The 17,935-nt window shown below is 37.6% G+C and overlaps 2 protein-coding genes across 2 annotated transcripts; one reads left to right on the top strand and one right to left on the bottom strand.

Annotated features, from left to right (window-relative positions):
* Positions 1-6,594: 6,594 nt before the first annotated feature.
* Positions 6,595-6,927, top strand: LOC122668752. Its single transcript, XM_043865285.1, has one exon. It carries the CDS (start codon positions 6,595-6,597, stop codon positions 6,925-6,927), a length of 333 nt encoding a protein of 110 aa, XP_043721220.1.
* A 4,186-nt stretch (positions 6,928-11,113) lies between these two features.
* On the bottom strand, positions 11,114-17,935 carry LOC122669247 (ABC transporter C family member 8-like). Its single transcript, XM_043865968.1, is given in 13 exon segments — positions 11,114-11,310; positions 11,566-11,805; positions 11,900-11,963; positions 12,201-12,469; positions 12,472-12,499; positions 12,833-13,047; positions 13,125-13,419; positions 13,514-13,678; positions 13,950-14,561; positions 14,651-14,737; positions 14,895-15,215; positions 15,307-17,252; positions 17,830-17,935. Coding segments are annotated over 12 exon segments (3,345 nt in total). The 5' UTR covers positions 16,228-17,252; positions 17,830-17,935; the 3' UTR covers positions 11,114-11,182.

The following is a 17,935-nucleotide window of genomic DNA, read 5'->3' on the forward strand; positions in this document are numbered from 1 at the left end:
TGGGAATTTGGATCGTCTATAGTCTGCCTGCCCGTAGCAGCCGTAGCAATCTCCTAATGAGGCCCGATGCAATGACTGCTTTACCCCTATCCAAGTGCCTTGCCCAAACAGAGATAAGGCGATCATTGCACCACACCTCATTAGGAGGCTGCTACGACTGCTACGGGCAGCAGGCCGTAGACGATCCTGATCCCTGGTGCGGGCCAACTTTTAACAAGGCCATGCATGAAAGAGTGAAAAAAGAGTAAGGACAAAGATAAGGGTAGGCTGGGAAATAATAAGACAAAAAAATCCCTCAACCCCAGTGGGGGTTGTCGCTATCGATGATCTGCGTTGTTGAATAGACTCATGGATTCATGTGACAATCCAGGGAGCTGTACGAACCCTAACGCGTGAACTAATAAACATCTTTTTCGAACTTTTTACAGGATTCCATACGCACCACATGCTCACCCGCTTTCTCAGTTGCCACATGATCTATCCATTTTGTCGCTGACATATGGCTATATGAGGATGTTTCCGTAATTTAATATAATATATATCAACTCTCCAGCGTGCACGTGTCGGAAACGTGACCATGGATGGGGGCGAGTGTAGCGCATTCTCTTTGTCCTTGAGCACTCCGTACGCGTGTCAGAGTGAGAAGAACGGTGAAGGCATACGAAGAGACTTAAGTCTTGAATTCGAAGACCATGCACGTGTCGGAAACGTGACCATGGATGGTAACTCTCCACTCCCCCTCTATTTATAGCCATACGAAGAGACTTAAGTCTTGAATTCGAAGATGTTAAGTTTATTAGATACTATTACCAAAAAAAAGTTTAATTATTGAATACGAAGTTATGTCTCTTGACTTTAAAGACATAAATTGTATAAAATACATAGTTTCGTTTTTTGAATATGAAGACATAAGTCATATTAAATATAAAGTTAGGTTGCTAAATTCAAAGACGTATATATATATTTTTGTCTTTGAATTTATAAAGACAAAAAGTCTAAATATGAAGAAATAAGGTGATATATAGGGCTGCAACAGGGTCGGGTTGGGCTGGGCTTAATAGAACCCTAGCCCAACCCTAAGTCCCCTTAGCTGGGTCCAGACCCGACCCTGACTCAAGGCCTGAAAAATTCAACCCTAACCTGTCCTCAAGGTCGGGCTGGGCTGATCCTGATTGGCCCTGATCATGGTGAGGGGGAAGGAAATGCATGGTCTGAAATGATACAGGGAAAAAATAATCAATTTTACGTAAAATAACACTATAATAAAATGTATTATATCATTTATTGTCGTCACATATAATTTATTATATAACAAAATGTGGGTGAAGTTTAAAGTTTATAATATATATATTATATCAATATATATATTTTATAATATAACTTAAAACACGGTCGGGTAGAGCCGGGCCGAACCAAGCTTAGCTTGAGGCTTCAACCCTGACCCGACCTAATCCTAACTCAGGGCCAGAAATTTCCAACCTTGACCCACCCTCAGGGCAAATATCTCAGCCCAAGCCCTGTTCGGGCTCAGGGCGAGCTAGGGCGGGTTCGAGCCGATAGGCCAAACTTGCACCCGTAGTGATATATATGAATTCATAGTCTCTTTTAATGATTGTCTCGTTAAACAAGCCAGAAGGTGAGATTCCATTAGGTAATCCACCTAGGTATCTTAACATGTGTCTACCTCTACTTCTCAAATAAAATATTAAAACATAAGAACACCTAAAAATAGATATAACATTTAAAACCTAAAGAAAAGATTAATTATAATTTAGTCTTTCTACTTTGGAATGTGGCATAACAAACTTACAAACATACAAACATGAAAATAATTATTGTCACTACCTTGGTTCGTTGGAACAACTTATATAGAGAATTTGAACCATCGATTGAATCTAAAAATTGTTTTTCAAAACATTTAAAAAATAATTATATACACAAAATCATATTTTAAATCATTTTATAAATAATTTACAAAACTACCACTGGGCTCATAATTTTGTCCAATCTTGACAAACTTTATCTCTTTTGATTTTTACCCTACGCAGGAAGTGATTGAATTCATTGTCGACTCATCTTAGTATACCAAAACCCACAATACCTAACTGCAACAATAAGAACCTCTCAAGTTTAGTGACCAATTACAATCTATTAATGAGAATCATGTCCCTAATACAATAGACAATATCCATTAAAGATTCTCACGTGATCCAATTCAATATGCACATTTATGAATACCCATACCGGTGTCTGGAATCTCCATTTCTAAGATCTCAAAGTGTGACAACCATTTGAACAAAATGTCCCCCAGTTGTGAACAATTGTAGGTATAAAACTAAAGACAATCAACCACCCAAAAATATCATACAAATTAATCAAATTTATCTATAAAATTGGGTTTGATAGATATACCAATTCCAACAATCTCTCACTTATATATCAAAGCCAATTACCCATTGATTTTATTCTCATGTTCTCAACATGTCTTCAAAAACATTTTGTGTCAAACCCTTAATTAAGGGATCAGAAAGATTATCCCTAATGTCAATTGTAACAATGGCAATATCACCTCTTTGAATTCTCTCTACTGAAATGATACTTGTGTTCCACATGCAGCTTATTCTTTTGATGTGAACTTGTTTCCTTAGCTTGTACAATAGTACCTTATTGTCACAATACAAAACAATAGTATGCATTGCCAGCTCAAGAATGACCTCTAATTCAGTCAAGAACTTTGTTAACCTAACTCCTTCTTTAGTCACTTCTCTATTTGTGATATTATGTCTCTATAATATAATTTGTTGTTGACTTCAGCTTAGCACTCTTCCAAATAACAGTCCCACCACCCAAAGTGATAACCATAACCGATGTGGATTTTTTGTCATTCTTGTCAGTCTAAAAGTTAGAGTTGGTATAACCCATAATTGACAAGTTATTCGTACCATAAACTAAGAAATAATCTTTTATTCTTCTCAAATACTTAAGAATCTTTTTATAGCAATCTGATGTTCTTGTTATAGACTAGAGTGGATTCTATTTACAATCTCAACTACATAACAAATATCTAGTCTAGTACATATCATGACATATATAAGACTTCCTACAATTGAAGTATAAGGAACGCGCTTCATAGCCTCTATTTCATTTGAAATATGAGGACATTAAGACTTGGAAAGTATTAAGCCAGGCTTGAAATGAACATTTAATTTCTTTGAATCATGCATGTTGAAACAAATCAAAACTTTGACAACATAATTGGATTGTGACAAATCTAACATCCTATTTTTGCTATCTCTCACAAGTTTAATTCCTAACATGTAATTGGCTTCATCAAGATGTTCCATTGAGAAATTAGTAGATAGCCATACATTTACAAATGAAAAAAATACCCACATAACTTTCAATTAACAATATGTCATCTACATTTAAGACAAGGAAACATATTGCACTCCCACTCAATCTTTTATAAACATATGGTTCATTTATATTCTACTCAAACTCAAACGATAAAATAGTCTAATCAAAATGAATGTTCCAAATCCATGAAACTTGCTTGAGACCATAAATTGAACTCAATTGCTTACTCACCATGTATTTTTCTCCAGAAAAAGATAAACCCTCTGACTGTTGCATATAGATTTCGTTCTCAAGATATCTAATGAGAAAGTTAGTTTGACATCTATCTGCCAAATCTCATAATCATATTATGCAAATATCAACAGTAAAATCTAATGGATTTAATCATCGTTGTTGGAGAAAAAGTTTCATCATAGTCTATCTCTTCTTCTTGGGTATAACCTTTTGCTATTAGTCTTGCTTTGTATTTCTCTACATTTTCACCCATGCCTCTCTTATTCATATAAATCTACTTACATCCAATGAGCTTCAGCCTTGTAGTGGATTGGCAAGAGTATAGACTTGGTTTTTTTTGCTAAAGATCAGCAAAATTGTATTAGAGAAAAATAAAAAAACATTTACAAAGAATGACTGAAAGAATAACTAAAAAGAAACTCCTAGAGAAACTATCTATTTATCTTTGGCCTTGCCATTGATAAAAGACGGATTCTAAAAATCTTTACACAAAAAGAAGTATTCAATAGTCTGGAAGAAATTATGTAAATCTGTAATAGGGGCGGCCCTAAGCTTCCCAACAAATTGCCTGAGAAATGAAAGGAGGGACAATCCAAAAGCTTGTGCCTTTCGTTTTGACTGCATGATTTGCAAGAGCATCTGCAGTAGAATTAGCTTCTGGAAAACAATGAGTGATTCGCCACTGAATGGATAGACTTGGTAGGAATACATAGAATCCATCTCATAATGTATAGATTTTTTCAACCTTTCTGCATCTACATCCTTCATAGCTTCAATAAAGATATGTGGATTTAAATCCAAAGAATGAGACACCTTAAAGAATTCTTCTTCCTTTTCATCCTCTTCCATGAGAAGGTAATAGCGTACATAAGGCTTGATAGTCCTCCTACTATGCCGAGACACATGAAAATGTTTTACAGGCTTGGAAGTTTCATTAATCGGTTCAATTGGAACAACTAGAATTTGGTCAGTAGGTAACTCTTCTATGACCACGTACGGGATCTGATCACAATATAATATGATCCTCCTCAAGGAATGTCATATGTTTACTTTTTATGGTTTTCTACTCTACAAGATTATAAAAATAAAACCCATATTGCCTTTGGGTATCTCAAGAGGTAACATATTTCTATTATAAATGCTTTCACACATGTGCAATACAACTCCATATCTTATCTTGTATAATAGTATTTTGTCCATCCCAATCATGTTTGGGTTTTGCCTGCATGTATTTTCTCAAACTTAAGCTTGAAAATCGCCCTGCTTTCCTGATTGATTTATGATATGTTTCATGAAATGACATATCACAATTTTTTTATTTTTTATTTTTTTTGGATCTGCAAGAACAAGTAAAATTGAGCAATGAGCAGGCTGTGTGGAAGCTTTCGCTGACACAAAATTGTCTTCTTTCTATTCAGAACTTAACAAAATGTTAACAAGTATATGTCCCCACAAACATCAAAAACAATATGTTCCCACTTCCCAAGCAGTGGCCCTATATTAGATAGGCATGGATAGGAGATAGGAAGATAAAACCAAACAAAGCTTCTTTTTATAATCTTTGGAGTTACTCCTTTTGTCCTCTCTAGTCTCTGCTCTCTTCAGAATCATGGCTTGTTTTAAACTTTAACTTATTAGGAAGTGCAGGGTAACCTCTGTATTTTTTTAATGGGCATTACACATCATCCTTTGACTTTCAAATGAAATTCAGATCATCCATTGATTTTTGAAAAAATTCAAATTACCTCTTCTACAGTAATGGTGTTAGTCTATTGCAAGTTATTAGTGGGAAAATACTATTTTACCCTTGTAATAAAATATTATAATTAAATTTATAAAACACTATTAAATGGTATTTTAGGAATTTAAATTTATTTAACTGGATGATATCATCATTTAACGACATAAAACTAACATTAGAGACTAATTTATCATATTGGGGTCTAAACTTGGGGTGATTTAAGTTTTTTCAAAAACTAGAGGATGATCTGAGTTTTGTTTGAAAACCAAGAAATGATGTGTAATTTATCCATTTTTTTTATTTATTTATGGGCTAAAGGGGTTGGTGTGAGCTTAAAACTTAATTGGGTTCATAGCCGTACAAAGAAACTAGGGAATATATGCTCTAGATTCTGAACCTATACCACAATGACACCACCCTCCTTCCTGCTCTCTACTCTCTACTCTCTACTAGCCCTTGGTTTTTGGGCTAATGAGTAACCGACCTATAATCTTCCTGGTCTCCACTCTTTACTAGCCTTTGGTTTATGGGCCAAGGGTCACCGACCTATAATCTATTAGCCCATATCAAACAGTCTAACACCCCAACACATGCATATGCAAGTGTCCAAAATTCACATACATTATTCCCAATTTAGGGAATAGGGGTTGAAGGGAATAAAATAAATTAAAGGAAAAGGTTCTCTGAAGAGGAATTTTTTGTTGAGGGTTGATGTCTTCAAAAAAACTTTCCAACTAAGGATATTGTTTTTCTTTATTGTTTTGGCTTTTGGGAATGTATATCTTATTGGGAAAAATGATAATCGTTTCTCACTTGTGTGTAAAAAAAAACTGGAGAAAAACAGTAATACTTAAAAAGTAATTGTGAATAGTATCACATGAATAGTAATATAAATAGTAACTATATGTGGGATTCATGTGTGCACAAAGTGAAAGCATACAGAGAGCGTATAAAAATTGCCATCCCTCAGCCTAAGAGAAATCTCAGAAGGTACCAGTATTAAAGGTATTCATGTCAAATCGATTCAAGAATTAGTGTTGGCACGGGCAGTGCGTGCAACAATTGCCATCCCTCAGCCCAAAAAAATAATTGAAGTAAAGTGGAAAGAGCCGCTAGTAGGATGGAATAAATTAAATATTGATGGATCATCCCTAGGAAACCCAGGTTAGACTGGGTCAGGAGGGATTTTCCACAATCAGGTTGGTGCAGTGATATTTTACTTTGCCTTTTATCAAGGGATTGGAACAAACTTCAATGCTGAAATGAAGGCGCTCTTTATTGGCATCAAAGAAGCTAAGAAGCTTAAGATTGACAAATTATGGGTGGAAAGTGATTCAACATCTGTGGTTACAGCTATTCTCACATCCAAGCTTCCATGGAACTTCTTCCAAAATTGGTGGACTGCATCTGAATTTCTAGACACCATACAGTGGCGACTGACCCATTGTTTCAGAGAAGGAAATGGTCCAACTGACAAGCTAGCAAACCATGCTGCACTCACCAAAGCAACTTCGACCTGGAACGCAACTTCAAGGTTCATTTCGCATCTGATCACTTGGGAAGCAATGGGACGTCCCCATTACCGATTCTTGTAATTCTCTTTTTGGTTTTATGATTATGTAAATGCTCTAGTGTAACTATATTCACTTTTTATTATCAATACATACTTTGCTGACCTTTAGTAAAAAAAAAAAAAAAAAATGTATAAAAATGATAAAAATAAACAAACTCACAGACACAAGTATTTACGTGGTTCGGCAATGCTTACATCCACGGTCGTAATTGAGACTTCCTTCACTATGAGAGAACTTAAGAAAACAACCGTACAAGTAATAACACTTGGATTTAAGCTAAACACAACCCTGTATCCAAAACCGAATACCCCTTGTACACCCTTTCTCAATTCACAGTCTCAACCCAGAAGAAAATATACAAAATCCAATACTCCACAAAGTAATCACTTACTCACTGCTCACTTCACCTCTTGAACTCGTATATGATTCAATTTCTCAATTATCTAGTTCTTAACCTCTCCCCCTTTATATAGATATTTGGAGGCAAGGATTTAACTACCCTCATTTATTGGTGGTGCGGTAGTTGAAGAAAAATTGAGCTGGTGATGCAACACCCTTTCCAATTTTCTTCTCCCTCCTTAATAGTTGAACCTAGAATTGGCCGGTTGCACATTACTCGTATTTTATGTGTTTGAAATGTGACTCTATTCTTGTCAGTGGAGTGGTTGAGTAAGAAGAGACAAAGGGAGAGAGATTTTCTCTCTCATGGGTCCCCTCCATGTGAGGAGGAACCCAACATATCTATCTATTGTGGATTGCTTTGTAAGGGTTGTTAACACTTTCGCTCTCAATTCCATGATTTTGGACGAAAACATTTTTTCCTTTTTTTTTTTTATTCCATGTTTTTTGGTAGCAAAATCATCGTTCGATAACTTTCACTGGAAATGATCTCGGAGTAGAAGAGAAGCAAGGTTCTCACGATCGTCAGTTGGGGAAGATGACAGTAGAAACCTTCTTCCTCTCTTCTCCTTTGGCTGGTTCGACTTCCGTAGAAAAATCTCGAAAATCTCGGGCTTTTGCCCTTAAGTTGTTTTAACTTTTTTGCTCCGGAATGCACAAATCATTTTTTAAATGCTTTGCAATTCATGCTCCCAGAGCATATTTAGAACCGGTTCACGTTGTGGGAGCAAGGAAACAGACCGGATGCACCAAGCAGAATTCCGCTCTCAAACTACTCTCGTGAATCAAATGTTAAGAAAACAACGCCCATAAGTGGTGATTTGTAGAAGAAATACGAAAAATAGAGAAAAACAAACACACAGGATTTACGTGGTTCACCCTCAAAATGGAAGCTACATCTACGGTCGAGCAACATAATCAATTTCACTATTCTCTGAAAATGTTACAAAACCTTTCTTCCAATCCTTTCAGAGAAAAGAACATTATATAGAAAAACCCTAATTCAAGGAAGTACAGAAATACCCCTGGATCCAAAAATTGCCAAACCAGGCAAGGTCGGACCAAAACATAACATATATCCCAAAATATACCGTTTCGAAGATCTCGACAAGTCCAACACAACACACAGCCTCTGGCGATGACGTATGCCATTTTTCAGCAATTCGAGATCGTTTCGAGGCCGAAATGGCCCTCCGAAGATCTCAACCGCATATTCTGGACCAAAATCAGGCTTCACCAATAACATCAAAATCCTCAAAAACACTCCACAGGAGAGTTACTAATCAGCGTCTAAAAGCTAGTAGGTTTCTTGAGTCACGCCGAGCTGGGAAGTCCATGCAAGGGTTTGGAATCGGGACAGTAATCTAAATAGGAAATTTTTTTTAGGATTTACATAAGGGTAATTATGAAAATTTATCTTTGTTTTCTTATAAATTGTTGGCAATGAGGGTTATTAGGGTCATGGAAGTTTTTTATACATTGAGATACATGAGGAAGAGAGCGTTTAACTTGCTCATTTGTTAGTGAAAACTGCTCTCATCTCTCTCTCTCTGGATATAGGCACCTTGCTGAATCACGTAAGTCCATGCGTTGTGTGATTGTTCTTTCTATTTGGTTTCCGCATCGCATGTAACAAAGATGGAGTCAAATCTTGTAGACAAGTTGACCCTAAGATGAGCTAGAACTTTGGTTCGCTTCATGTGTATCTGTGAAATTTCCCAGGAAAGGAGATTGCTAGGCTTCTGAACACTGCAGGGTAACGGATTCATCTTCTAATACAGTTGATTGGCTGGCTTTGAAGCAAAAAGGTGGTGTTGGTTCCATTCTGGGAGTACTCTGGCAATATTCGGAAGTGGGGTGGTGTTTTGATCCTGTATCGGAAAGATATAGTCTAATATGGCCGATATGTATCAGTATCAATACCGTCCATTACAGTAAACTTCATCCTTGGATGGGAGAATTGTGTATAAAAAAAATCTGTGCAAAACCCTTTTGATAAAAGGCGTACCCAGTGCATGAGGCTACTGCCACTGCGTGGGGGAGGTGGGGGTATGGGGAGGGTCATAATGTACGCAGCCTTACCCTTTTCGCAAAGAGGCTATTTTCAGACTCAAACCCATGACCACTTAGGTGTGCAAAACCCTTTTGATAGGGAAAAAAATCTTGCAGGACATTGGGTTTCTTTGGTGATTCTTTGCAAAATGGGATTCACAAGAATTAGTCAGTGTTTCTTATTTGGCATTTTCATGAGAATTGATTTGAGATTGCAAGAAATTAGCCAAAGAACAACTGGACATTCTTGTAGTCCTATAGACTTCCAGGCAAGCAACATGCTTTAAAAATTTCCCAGGTAAAAGACCAGAAATACAAAAACATTCAATGAAAAAGAGCTATGAAACAGAAGACTAAACAGAAGACTAGTCTGCTTGCTAACATGTTTCCTTTTGATTGGAGAAATTCCAAAGTTTGAGCCTTTGCACTTGGTTGTGGCCCTAGAAAAGAATTTAATCTTCAAAGGGGAATTGGCTTTCCCTACTGACTTTTAAGGAAAATTAATATCACCTTGAACCAGAAGCATTTAACTGAAGGACTTAACTGAAAACATAACATTGGGCCTGTGATAAGGCTCTGGGGGGGTCCTTATTATATTGCTATTGACTGTGTCATGGTAAAGGTTGGGTTCGAGTCTGGAAACAGTCTCTCTGCGAAAAAAAGGGTAAGACAGTGTACATTATGACCCTCCCCAGACCCCGCAGTGGTGGGCGCCTTGTGCACTGTGTACTCCCTTTTTTTTTTTTGTATGGACTGTGTCATGGTATTCCATAACTGAAGCAAGTTTCTTATGACATTTTCTTGACAAAGGAGGGTAACATTCCTTGAGAAACCTGCAGTCACTCCAAAAGTCCAACCAGAGAGGGTTCTATTACCTCTTCTAAAATCATTGACAATGACAATGAAATTCACCAGAAACACTCTCAACAGAAGCTGAGGATGAAACTTCATGTGAAAAATAATCTTAAAGTATATACAGAGCATCAGCAAGATGCAAAATCATATAAATGATTGTGCACCTATCACCAGAAATATTACCCAAACTGTGATTCTGTAAACATAGTTGAGAAGGAAAAAGATATTTATAGTTTATATGGCTGTAGTTTCTCCAGGTGTGCAACATTATGGTTGCTTTTATGCAGCAGATAAATTTACTTAAAATAAAAAATACAATGTTCAGAACTCAGTAGTATTACTGTGAAAATTTGATGGATTCAAATATGGGTTGTAATAAATATATCAAAACTTATTGTAACCTTTGATTTTCTTAGGAGGTCATGCTAAGAACATTGCCAACTTAAAATTGAATCAAAGCAGAAGATGATACAGTCAAAGACCAGTCGTCAATTTGATGAATTGCCCTCCTAAGCCCAAGAACAAGCTCAACTTTGCAGTCAATGAAGAATGTCCAGACGACTGGTCTCGACAATCGCTCGGTTGGCTGCATTTTAAGATGAAGATGTGCTTCCTAACAGCTACCTTTTCAATGTCTTATAACACACACACGTGAACCCATAGAGCCATGGAGGCCATAACTGAATTCCATACTGGTAGAATACATGACAAAGCCCAGTATTAGCAGTGAGAGTTGTTGATGCTTCTCTTAATCCTGTTAATTTCACTGGGAATGCTGATACTATGCCCTTCTTAGTCAGACTTATGGAAAGAACAGACATATCTCATTCCTCATTTCCTACTTGGTTTTTTAACTCATTTAGTTTTTCCTTTTATTTTTTGACAGCTATTTATATTTCTCTGTTACAGAACAGAGTATGCAATTTGTCAATATCTCATTGGATTGTCTTCAACTTTTTCAATTTCCCTTTCAATGGTAGTTGCTGAGGTTTTGCATAGAGTTCCCCTGGCAGCTGGACCAGTATTCTGCCACAAGCTTAGAAAAGTAGGAGTTGACTTCCATGAGTTTTGAAGGTTCATCAAATTCCACCAGTTTCCCTACAACATCAAGGTCCAGAGTCAGATTCATGTTATTAAAATAACAAAAAAGAACAAATCATCATACTCCCACATCATCAAGTCATGATCAGTCTTTCATGAAATCCTATTTGTGTTTTCAGTTTCAACATGTGTTAGTCTGTTGACAGGCAGAGATGGGAACCAGAGACCTGCCCATTTTACTCTGATCTCTGGTTGTGCTTCTGGAGCACCTATGCATATATCATACTGTATCTTGAGAAGAGGGAAACATACCATAAGAGAGGACCATGACCATGTCACTGTCTATAACTGTGGGAACTCTGTGAGCCACAGTTACCACAGTGCATCTTGAGAATTCTTGCCTGATGACTCTCTGTAGGACAGCATCTGTTGCTGAATCAATTGATGCAGTTGCTTCATCTAAAACTAGAATTCTATTTCTTTTAAGAAGGACTCGACCCAGGCAGAAAAGCTGGCGTTGCCCGACACTCCAATTTTCACCTTCATCACTCACTGTTGGACCAAACAAAATTGATAGTAAAATATCTACATTGCTTTAGAACTGTGTATAATTGATTTTCTTTCTAGCAGCTAAAATTCAACTCACCTGATGAGTCTAAGAGATTTGGAAGACTAAGAACTGTACTCTTCAATTGGCACTTCTCTATAGCCTGCAAAAATGCAACATAATGAGGTCCTTGGTAATTAAAATATGATGTTCATTAAACACATAAAATCTCAGATGGAAAGGTGATCAAATTAGTGCCTAACATGCATGAATTTTGCAGTTATTAGAAGTATTAAAAGATTTGAGCTCAATCCTGTGTATCCAATCAAATGAAACCAAATGATATGCAACTGAAAATATCAACAGGTCAGACTTTTGGCATAAGGGTCAGTTGGTTTACCTCCCAAATCTCATTGTCAGAATAGAGGCCTAAAGGATCCAAGTTAGTTCGAATGCTACCCTTAAAGAGAGCTGGTTCTTGTGGGATGATGCTGAGTTTCAATCTCAGGTCCTTGAGTCCAATAGAACAAATGTCCAATCCATCTATGAGAATTGTCCCGCTCACAGGTTCTACAAGACGGAACAAAGCACTTATCAATGTAGTCTTGCCACTACCGGTTCTTCCAACAACTCCTACTCTAGTTCCTTCTTTGAAAGTACAGCTGATTGAACAAGTGGAGCATTCGGGCGATATTTTATCTGACACCAACAGAGAAATCATGAAAAAAATTTAGATTTACAGTGGCTTGGGATGCAACCGAGCATTATGATACCCAGATGTCCAAGAAATCAGGGCACAGGGACAGTGCTATTTACATTAACATGTTTGAAATCTCCAAATACAAATACTTCTCATAGGCTAAACAATATCAGACACTGATCCCATAACACCCTTAACCATTTTATGCTGTGCCACATGATAACATGAAAATATGGTTAATGGGGAGGGGGAGGGGGAGGGGGAGGGGGGGGGGGGGGAGGAATTCAATTGTATAAAGTCCAAAATGAAGATAAATGAATTTGGGGGATCACCTTCAAATCAAGCAAGTCTATTCTTCCCAAGGACGGCCATGAGGATGGTGGCATTTTGTCATCTACGATTGCGGGAGGTTCTGATGGTATGTGCATGAATTGTTTTATCCGTTCAACAGATACAATATAGTTGGCTAAACTGCAGTACCATCTAGATGTAAACACTTGGTTATTGGTCAATGTGAAAGCATAAGAAAGAGATAGCCCAACAAATCCTGCAAAAGGGAGAGAACTAATTATGACCTAAGCATTCCTTGACAGTCAAATAGATAGTCCTTGTGATAAAAAATACCTGGAGTAACAGCACCCTGTGGAAGCAATACAAGGAAAAGAGCAATGGTGAAGAGGGTCAAATTCTGGAGCACTTCTATTCTTATGACTAACCATTCCATGGCAGCATTAGAATGAAAGAAAAGTTTTGCATCCATGTCAATGAGCTTTAGGTAATTCTGGAAGAACTTGTCCATCATGTCAAAAGCTCGTATTGTGACCACTCCAAGTGACGTCTCCGCTGCATAGTTCATAACAGGCGCTTTGGTTGTTCCATTAATTCTTATCAGCTCCCTTGCAGAGGCTAGATAGTATCTCTTCAATAAAACATCGAAACAAAATAATGTCTTCAGACTTCTCTGATCAAAAGAAACAACAAAGACCAAAAAGAGAGTTCATATGAGTACCCACCTGAATATAAATTGTAGCTATCATAGCAAGAACGGCTACAAAGATAATTTGCCATGTGACTGAGGCTGCTACTCCTATGGTTGTTAATAATTCAATGCAACCCACCATCACAAAGGTCATGGAGAAAGGGATGTCGAAATCCAACATACTTAAATCTGATGATGCCTGCAACATTTGAATCCAAAATCACCCAGCCTGAGTTACCAATAGGTTTTGAAGTCATTATAGTTTTTTTTTAATCAAGGATCACAAGAAGCATAAGGAAATCCCATCTAACATCCACCGGATAAGCGAGCGACCACTGCTGTAATTCCATAAGCTTTACTCATACACATCCTTAGTTTAAAGTACATCGTTGTCTACTCAAGTATTTTATCCATAAATCAGCACTCGAAAATCCTAGGCAAATGGTGCACTGATAAGAAGATAACCTTACCCGTGTTAAGATCCTACCAATAGGGGTTGAATCAAAGAAGAGCATAGGAGCCTTGAATACTGAATTGGTGAAACCTGAAAAGAAAGCTTTTGAAGCCTTCAATCCTAGATGGGCTGCAAACCAGGACCTTAGAAATACAAACACTGTACTAATGGCTGAAATTCCTGCGTAGGTTCCAATTAAGACGCCGTTGCCGATTTGAGGAATCTGAATAGCTACAGCAAGCCAATAGGTTGCAGCAAGCTGGAGAGCAACAAAAGCAGACTGAGAAAATGTACTTAAACCAAAAAAAAGTGATCCTTTTGAGATACTTAGGTAATCCAAGTATGGCTTCCAACCCGCATCACCAATCTCCATTGCTTCATCTTCTGTTAGCTGGATCCCAGCCTGCAGCTTTACCGAAATCTCCATCTCGCTGTTCTGTTTCGTGGGGTAGGACCCCGTAGACCCATTCATTCTATTTACTTCAGATTCACCCCCATGTTCATTAATTTCAGGATCCAATACTGTCATTGCATCTTTATGCGCATTCACAAGCTGTTCCAATGCTGTGCCTGCTGTCAAGAGGTCCTTATAACTTCCCATTTGAATGATTTCTCCACCTTCCATAACCTGGAAAGCGAGAAGCAAATGATCATCAATATGTTGATGAGAATACAGAGACACATTAGGACGGATAGTTAAAATCTTTTCATCATCACCAGAATCCTATCTGCCGCAGTCAGAAACTCGACTTGATGAGTTAGTAGAATGACAGTTTTCTTTGCCAGAGCACCCATGACACAATCCTGTAATTAATTTGTTCTAGTCAACAACTACAGAAAAAACTTATTTCTCAAAGTAAATCCATTGAAATTTATTTATACTTGTATGCCTATGCATGAAAACATGTATAAGCATCAATGGACCCATTCTTCTGAAAAGACTAGTTTTTTTTTATCTTACATTGAATAGAATGGCAGCTGTATGAGCATCTACTGCACTAAAAGGGTCATCAAGAAGATAGATATCTGATTCATTGTAGACTGCTCTAGCAAGTTGTATCCTCTGTTTTTGTCCTCCACTCATGTTGAGCCCTCTCTGCCCAATTTCTGTGAGGTCGCCATGGTCAAAACTCTCGATATCTTTCTCGAGTGCACATGCTTTAATAGCCTTACTATATCTTGTATTGTCCATTGGCTTTCCAAAGAGAATATTGTCACGAATGGTACCACACTGAATCCAAGATGTTTGAGAAACATATGCAACAGACCCAAATACATCAACCTAAACACAAGCAACAAGTAACATAAGTGCATTTAAATTACATTTAGACCTGAATAAGCTTTCTAGAGATAGAATGACTTCTAACTCTTACAGTTCCTGAGATTTTGGGTATTTCCCCTAGTATAGCATACAAGAGGGATGATTTCCCAGCTCCAACAGGCCCACAAACTGCAACTTTCCCCCCCCTTCTTACTTCAAAATCTAACCGCCTCAGAGTAGTGGCAGTTGTGTATGGATCCCAACTGAAAGCACCAGCATGAATTCTAATTATTTTCTCTGAATCTTGTGGTTGCCTCCTCTGCACATGCTCATCACTGAGCTCATCTTCCAGCAAAAACACATTAAGGCGGTCGAAAGATACCTTCACCTGAATCAACATAGAAAGAGCATCAGGAATTGTTCTCACAGGCTCTGCCATCATCCTTAGTGCCGCAAGGACTGTGAAAATGGTGCTGGCATTCAATGGGGCACTTCTCCAAATGGCACATCCCATGAATATCACTGAAGAAACAATCGTAGGAGACATCCAGTATAATACAGTGCAATAGGCCTTCTTAACTTGTAACTTAGTTAGCCATTCAAATTCCTTCAAACGGAATGATTCAATCAAATTCTTGAATTTATCTTCCCATGACTGTAATTTGATTATTTTCATATTGTTTAGGACCTCAGAAGTTGCTCTGAGTCGTTCATCTTGGGCAACCATGAATCGAGATTGACAATTCTGAAGGAACTTTGCAAAGGGGACATTTAGAAAGGAACAGATGAGGAGGGGAACCAAACCAGGAAGAACCCCCACACCCACGGTCAAAATAAGTACACCGATGCCGAGGAACAATTGCACTGTAAGACTCCATCCCAAGTGAAACCACCAAGGGAATTCACCCATGCGATAGGCATCAACTGCAATGTAGTTCACAATCTCCCCTGTTGTGTGTCTTCTCCTACCTTGACTAGAGAGCTTGAGCTGCTTTTGGTAAACAGCAACCATCAAAGCAGATCTCATCCGCATACCGCTCCTCCTGGAATTGAAAAACCAATGTCTCTGGGACAAAGACTCTGTGACCTTGATGATCACCAAGTAACCAACTAGGAAGACACCATCAATTTTATTTTCCCCCTTTTGTGTTGATTACTGTACAAAGGCATAGAGTAACAATGGAAGAACCACGACAGCGAATGTCCTAAGAATGGCATAGACTCCTTCAATTATCATCTCTTTCATGTAAACTTTAGCCAAGGCCCGTATTACTAAGTTGTGAGTGTTTGTTGAGCTCGTATCTCCCCTAAGACAACCCCATGCATTATTAAATTTTTTATATTGTAAGATGGCTTCATCTTCGGAAGTTAAATCTGGGACATCATCAAGGCCTAATGGTTTTGAGTGACCCAAACTCAGCAGAGAGTGAAGCCAAGAAAACGTCAAATGGCTAATGAAACTGGCTCGGCATAACTCTGTTCTATGTGTCTCAGATTTTCCAATTAGAGGTTCAGACAAACTCTGGTCTGGCCTTTTCTGAGAAGCAGTCTGACTGAAGTATTTCCAAGCACAAAGGAGAAGCATTAGCTTGGCAGGCCATGAAAATATGTTTATTATATGAATGCCTTGCATTTTTAACAACACTTCCACATTCAGTGCAGAAGCCAGTAATGAGAAGGAGACCCACCAGACTATAACTACAACTCTCACCCATCTGATCCTCCGAACTATCAAGGAAACCGATAAAGATATCCAAACCAGTGCCCTGATAAAATCAACTACCCATCTCAAATTCCTAGATTCATCATTTCTGTCCAATACATCCCGCACGCCAGAAATTATATATGTAAAACTAATAACAGCACAGTAGACTGAAACAAATACAAAAATCCAATGCTTTCTTGTATCCCCATTACTATAACTCTTTCTAACAGAACCAAGAATCAAAAGCATAAAGAAAAGAAAGACAAACAGCACATTTAAACCATCTATTATAAATCTCTGAATGCAAAGAGATCCAAAATCAAACTTTCCTTTACAAAGCCAAGACTTCCAACCTGCATATCAATACAAACATGAGAGGAAAACTTATAAATAACCATAATCTCAATTCTGCTAAAAAAAGGTGGAAAAGTAGGAAAACATCATAAAACATCAGACTGAAGACAATCAATATCACAGATAACTAATAAACTTATAACTAAAAGATAGAGCAAAACAAACAGAGGAAAGAGAAAGTCAAGCAATACTAAGAACAAGAGGAGACAAAAACAGAGAAATAAAATTTACACAAACTCCACACAGGAATAAAGGACCGAAAAAAAAAAAGCATATATACAGGTAGCTTGAAAAAGAAAAAATTAAAGAATGATAAAATTGAACACCACCAAACATCTTAAGTTAGTTTGAAGTTAATAAAACTTCAGGAATTTGATGAAATCTTGAATGAACAACATAAAGAATAAACCAACCCCCCCCCCCCCCCTCAACACCACCAACCAAAATTTTTTTTGTTAAACTAAGATTGTAACAAAAATTTTGGTTAAACAAACAGAGACACACACACACACACAAACCCAGAACACTGGATGAACATTCATGAATTACATCTGAAAAAAAACATGAAATGGGTACCTAATGATCTCTGGAAGGAAGCCATGCTTTGAGTTATTTGCCAGATTTCCTGGATCACCATTAAATTAGGCTCGCTGCTTCAGAATATGCCTATTGAAGGAGTGAC

The sequence above is a fragment of the Telopea speciosissima genome, chromosome 7 (assembly GCF_018873765.1).
Source record: "Telopea speciosissima isolate NSW1024214 ecotype Mountain lineage chromosome 7, Tspe_v1, whole genome shotgun sequence".
Classification (NCBI taxonomy): domain Eukaryota; kingdom Viridiplantae; phylum Streptophyta; class Magnoliopsida; order Proteales; family Proteaceae; genus Telopea; species Telopea speciosissima.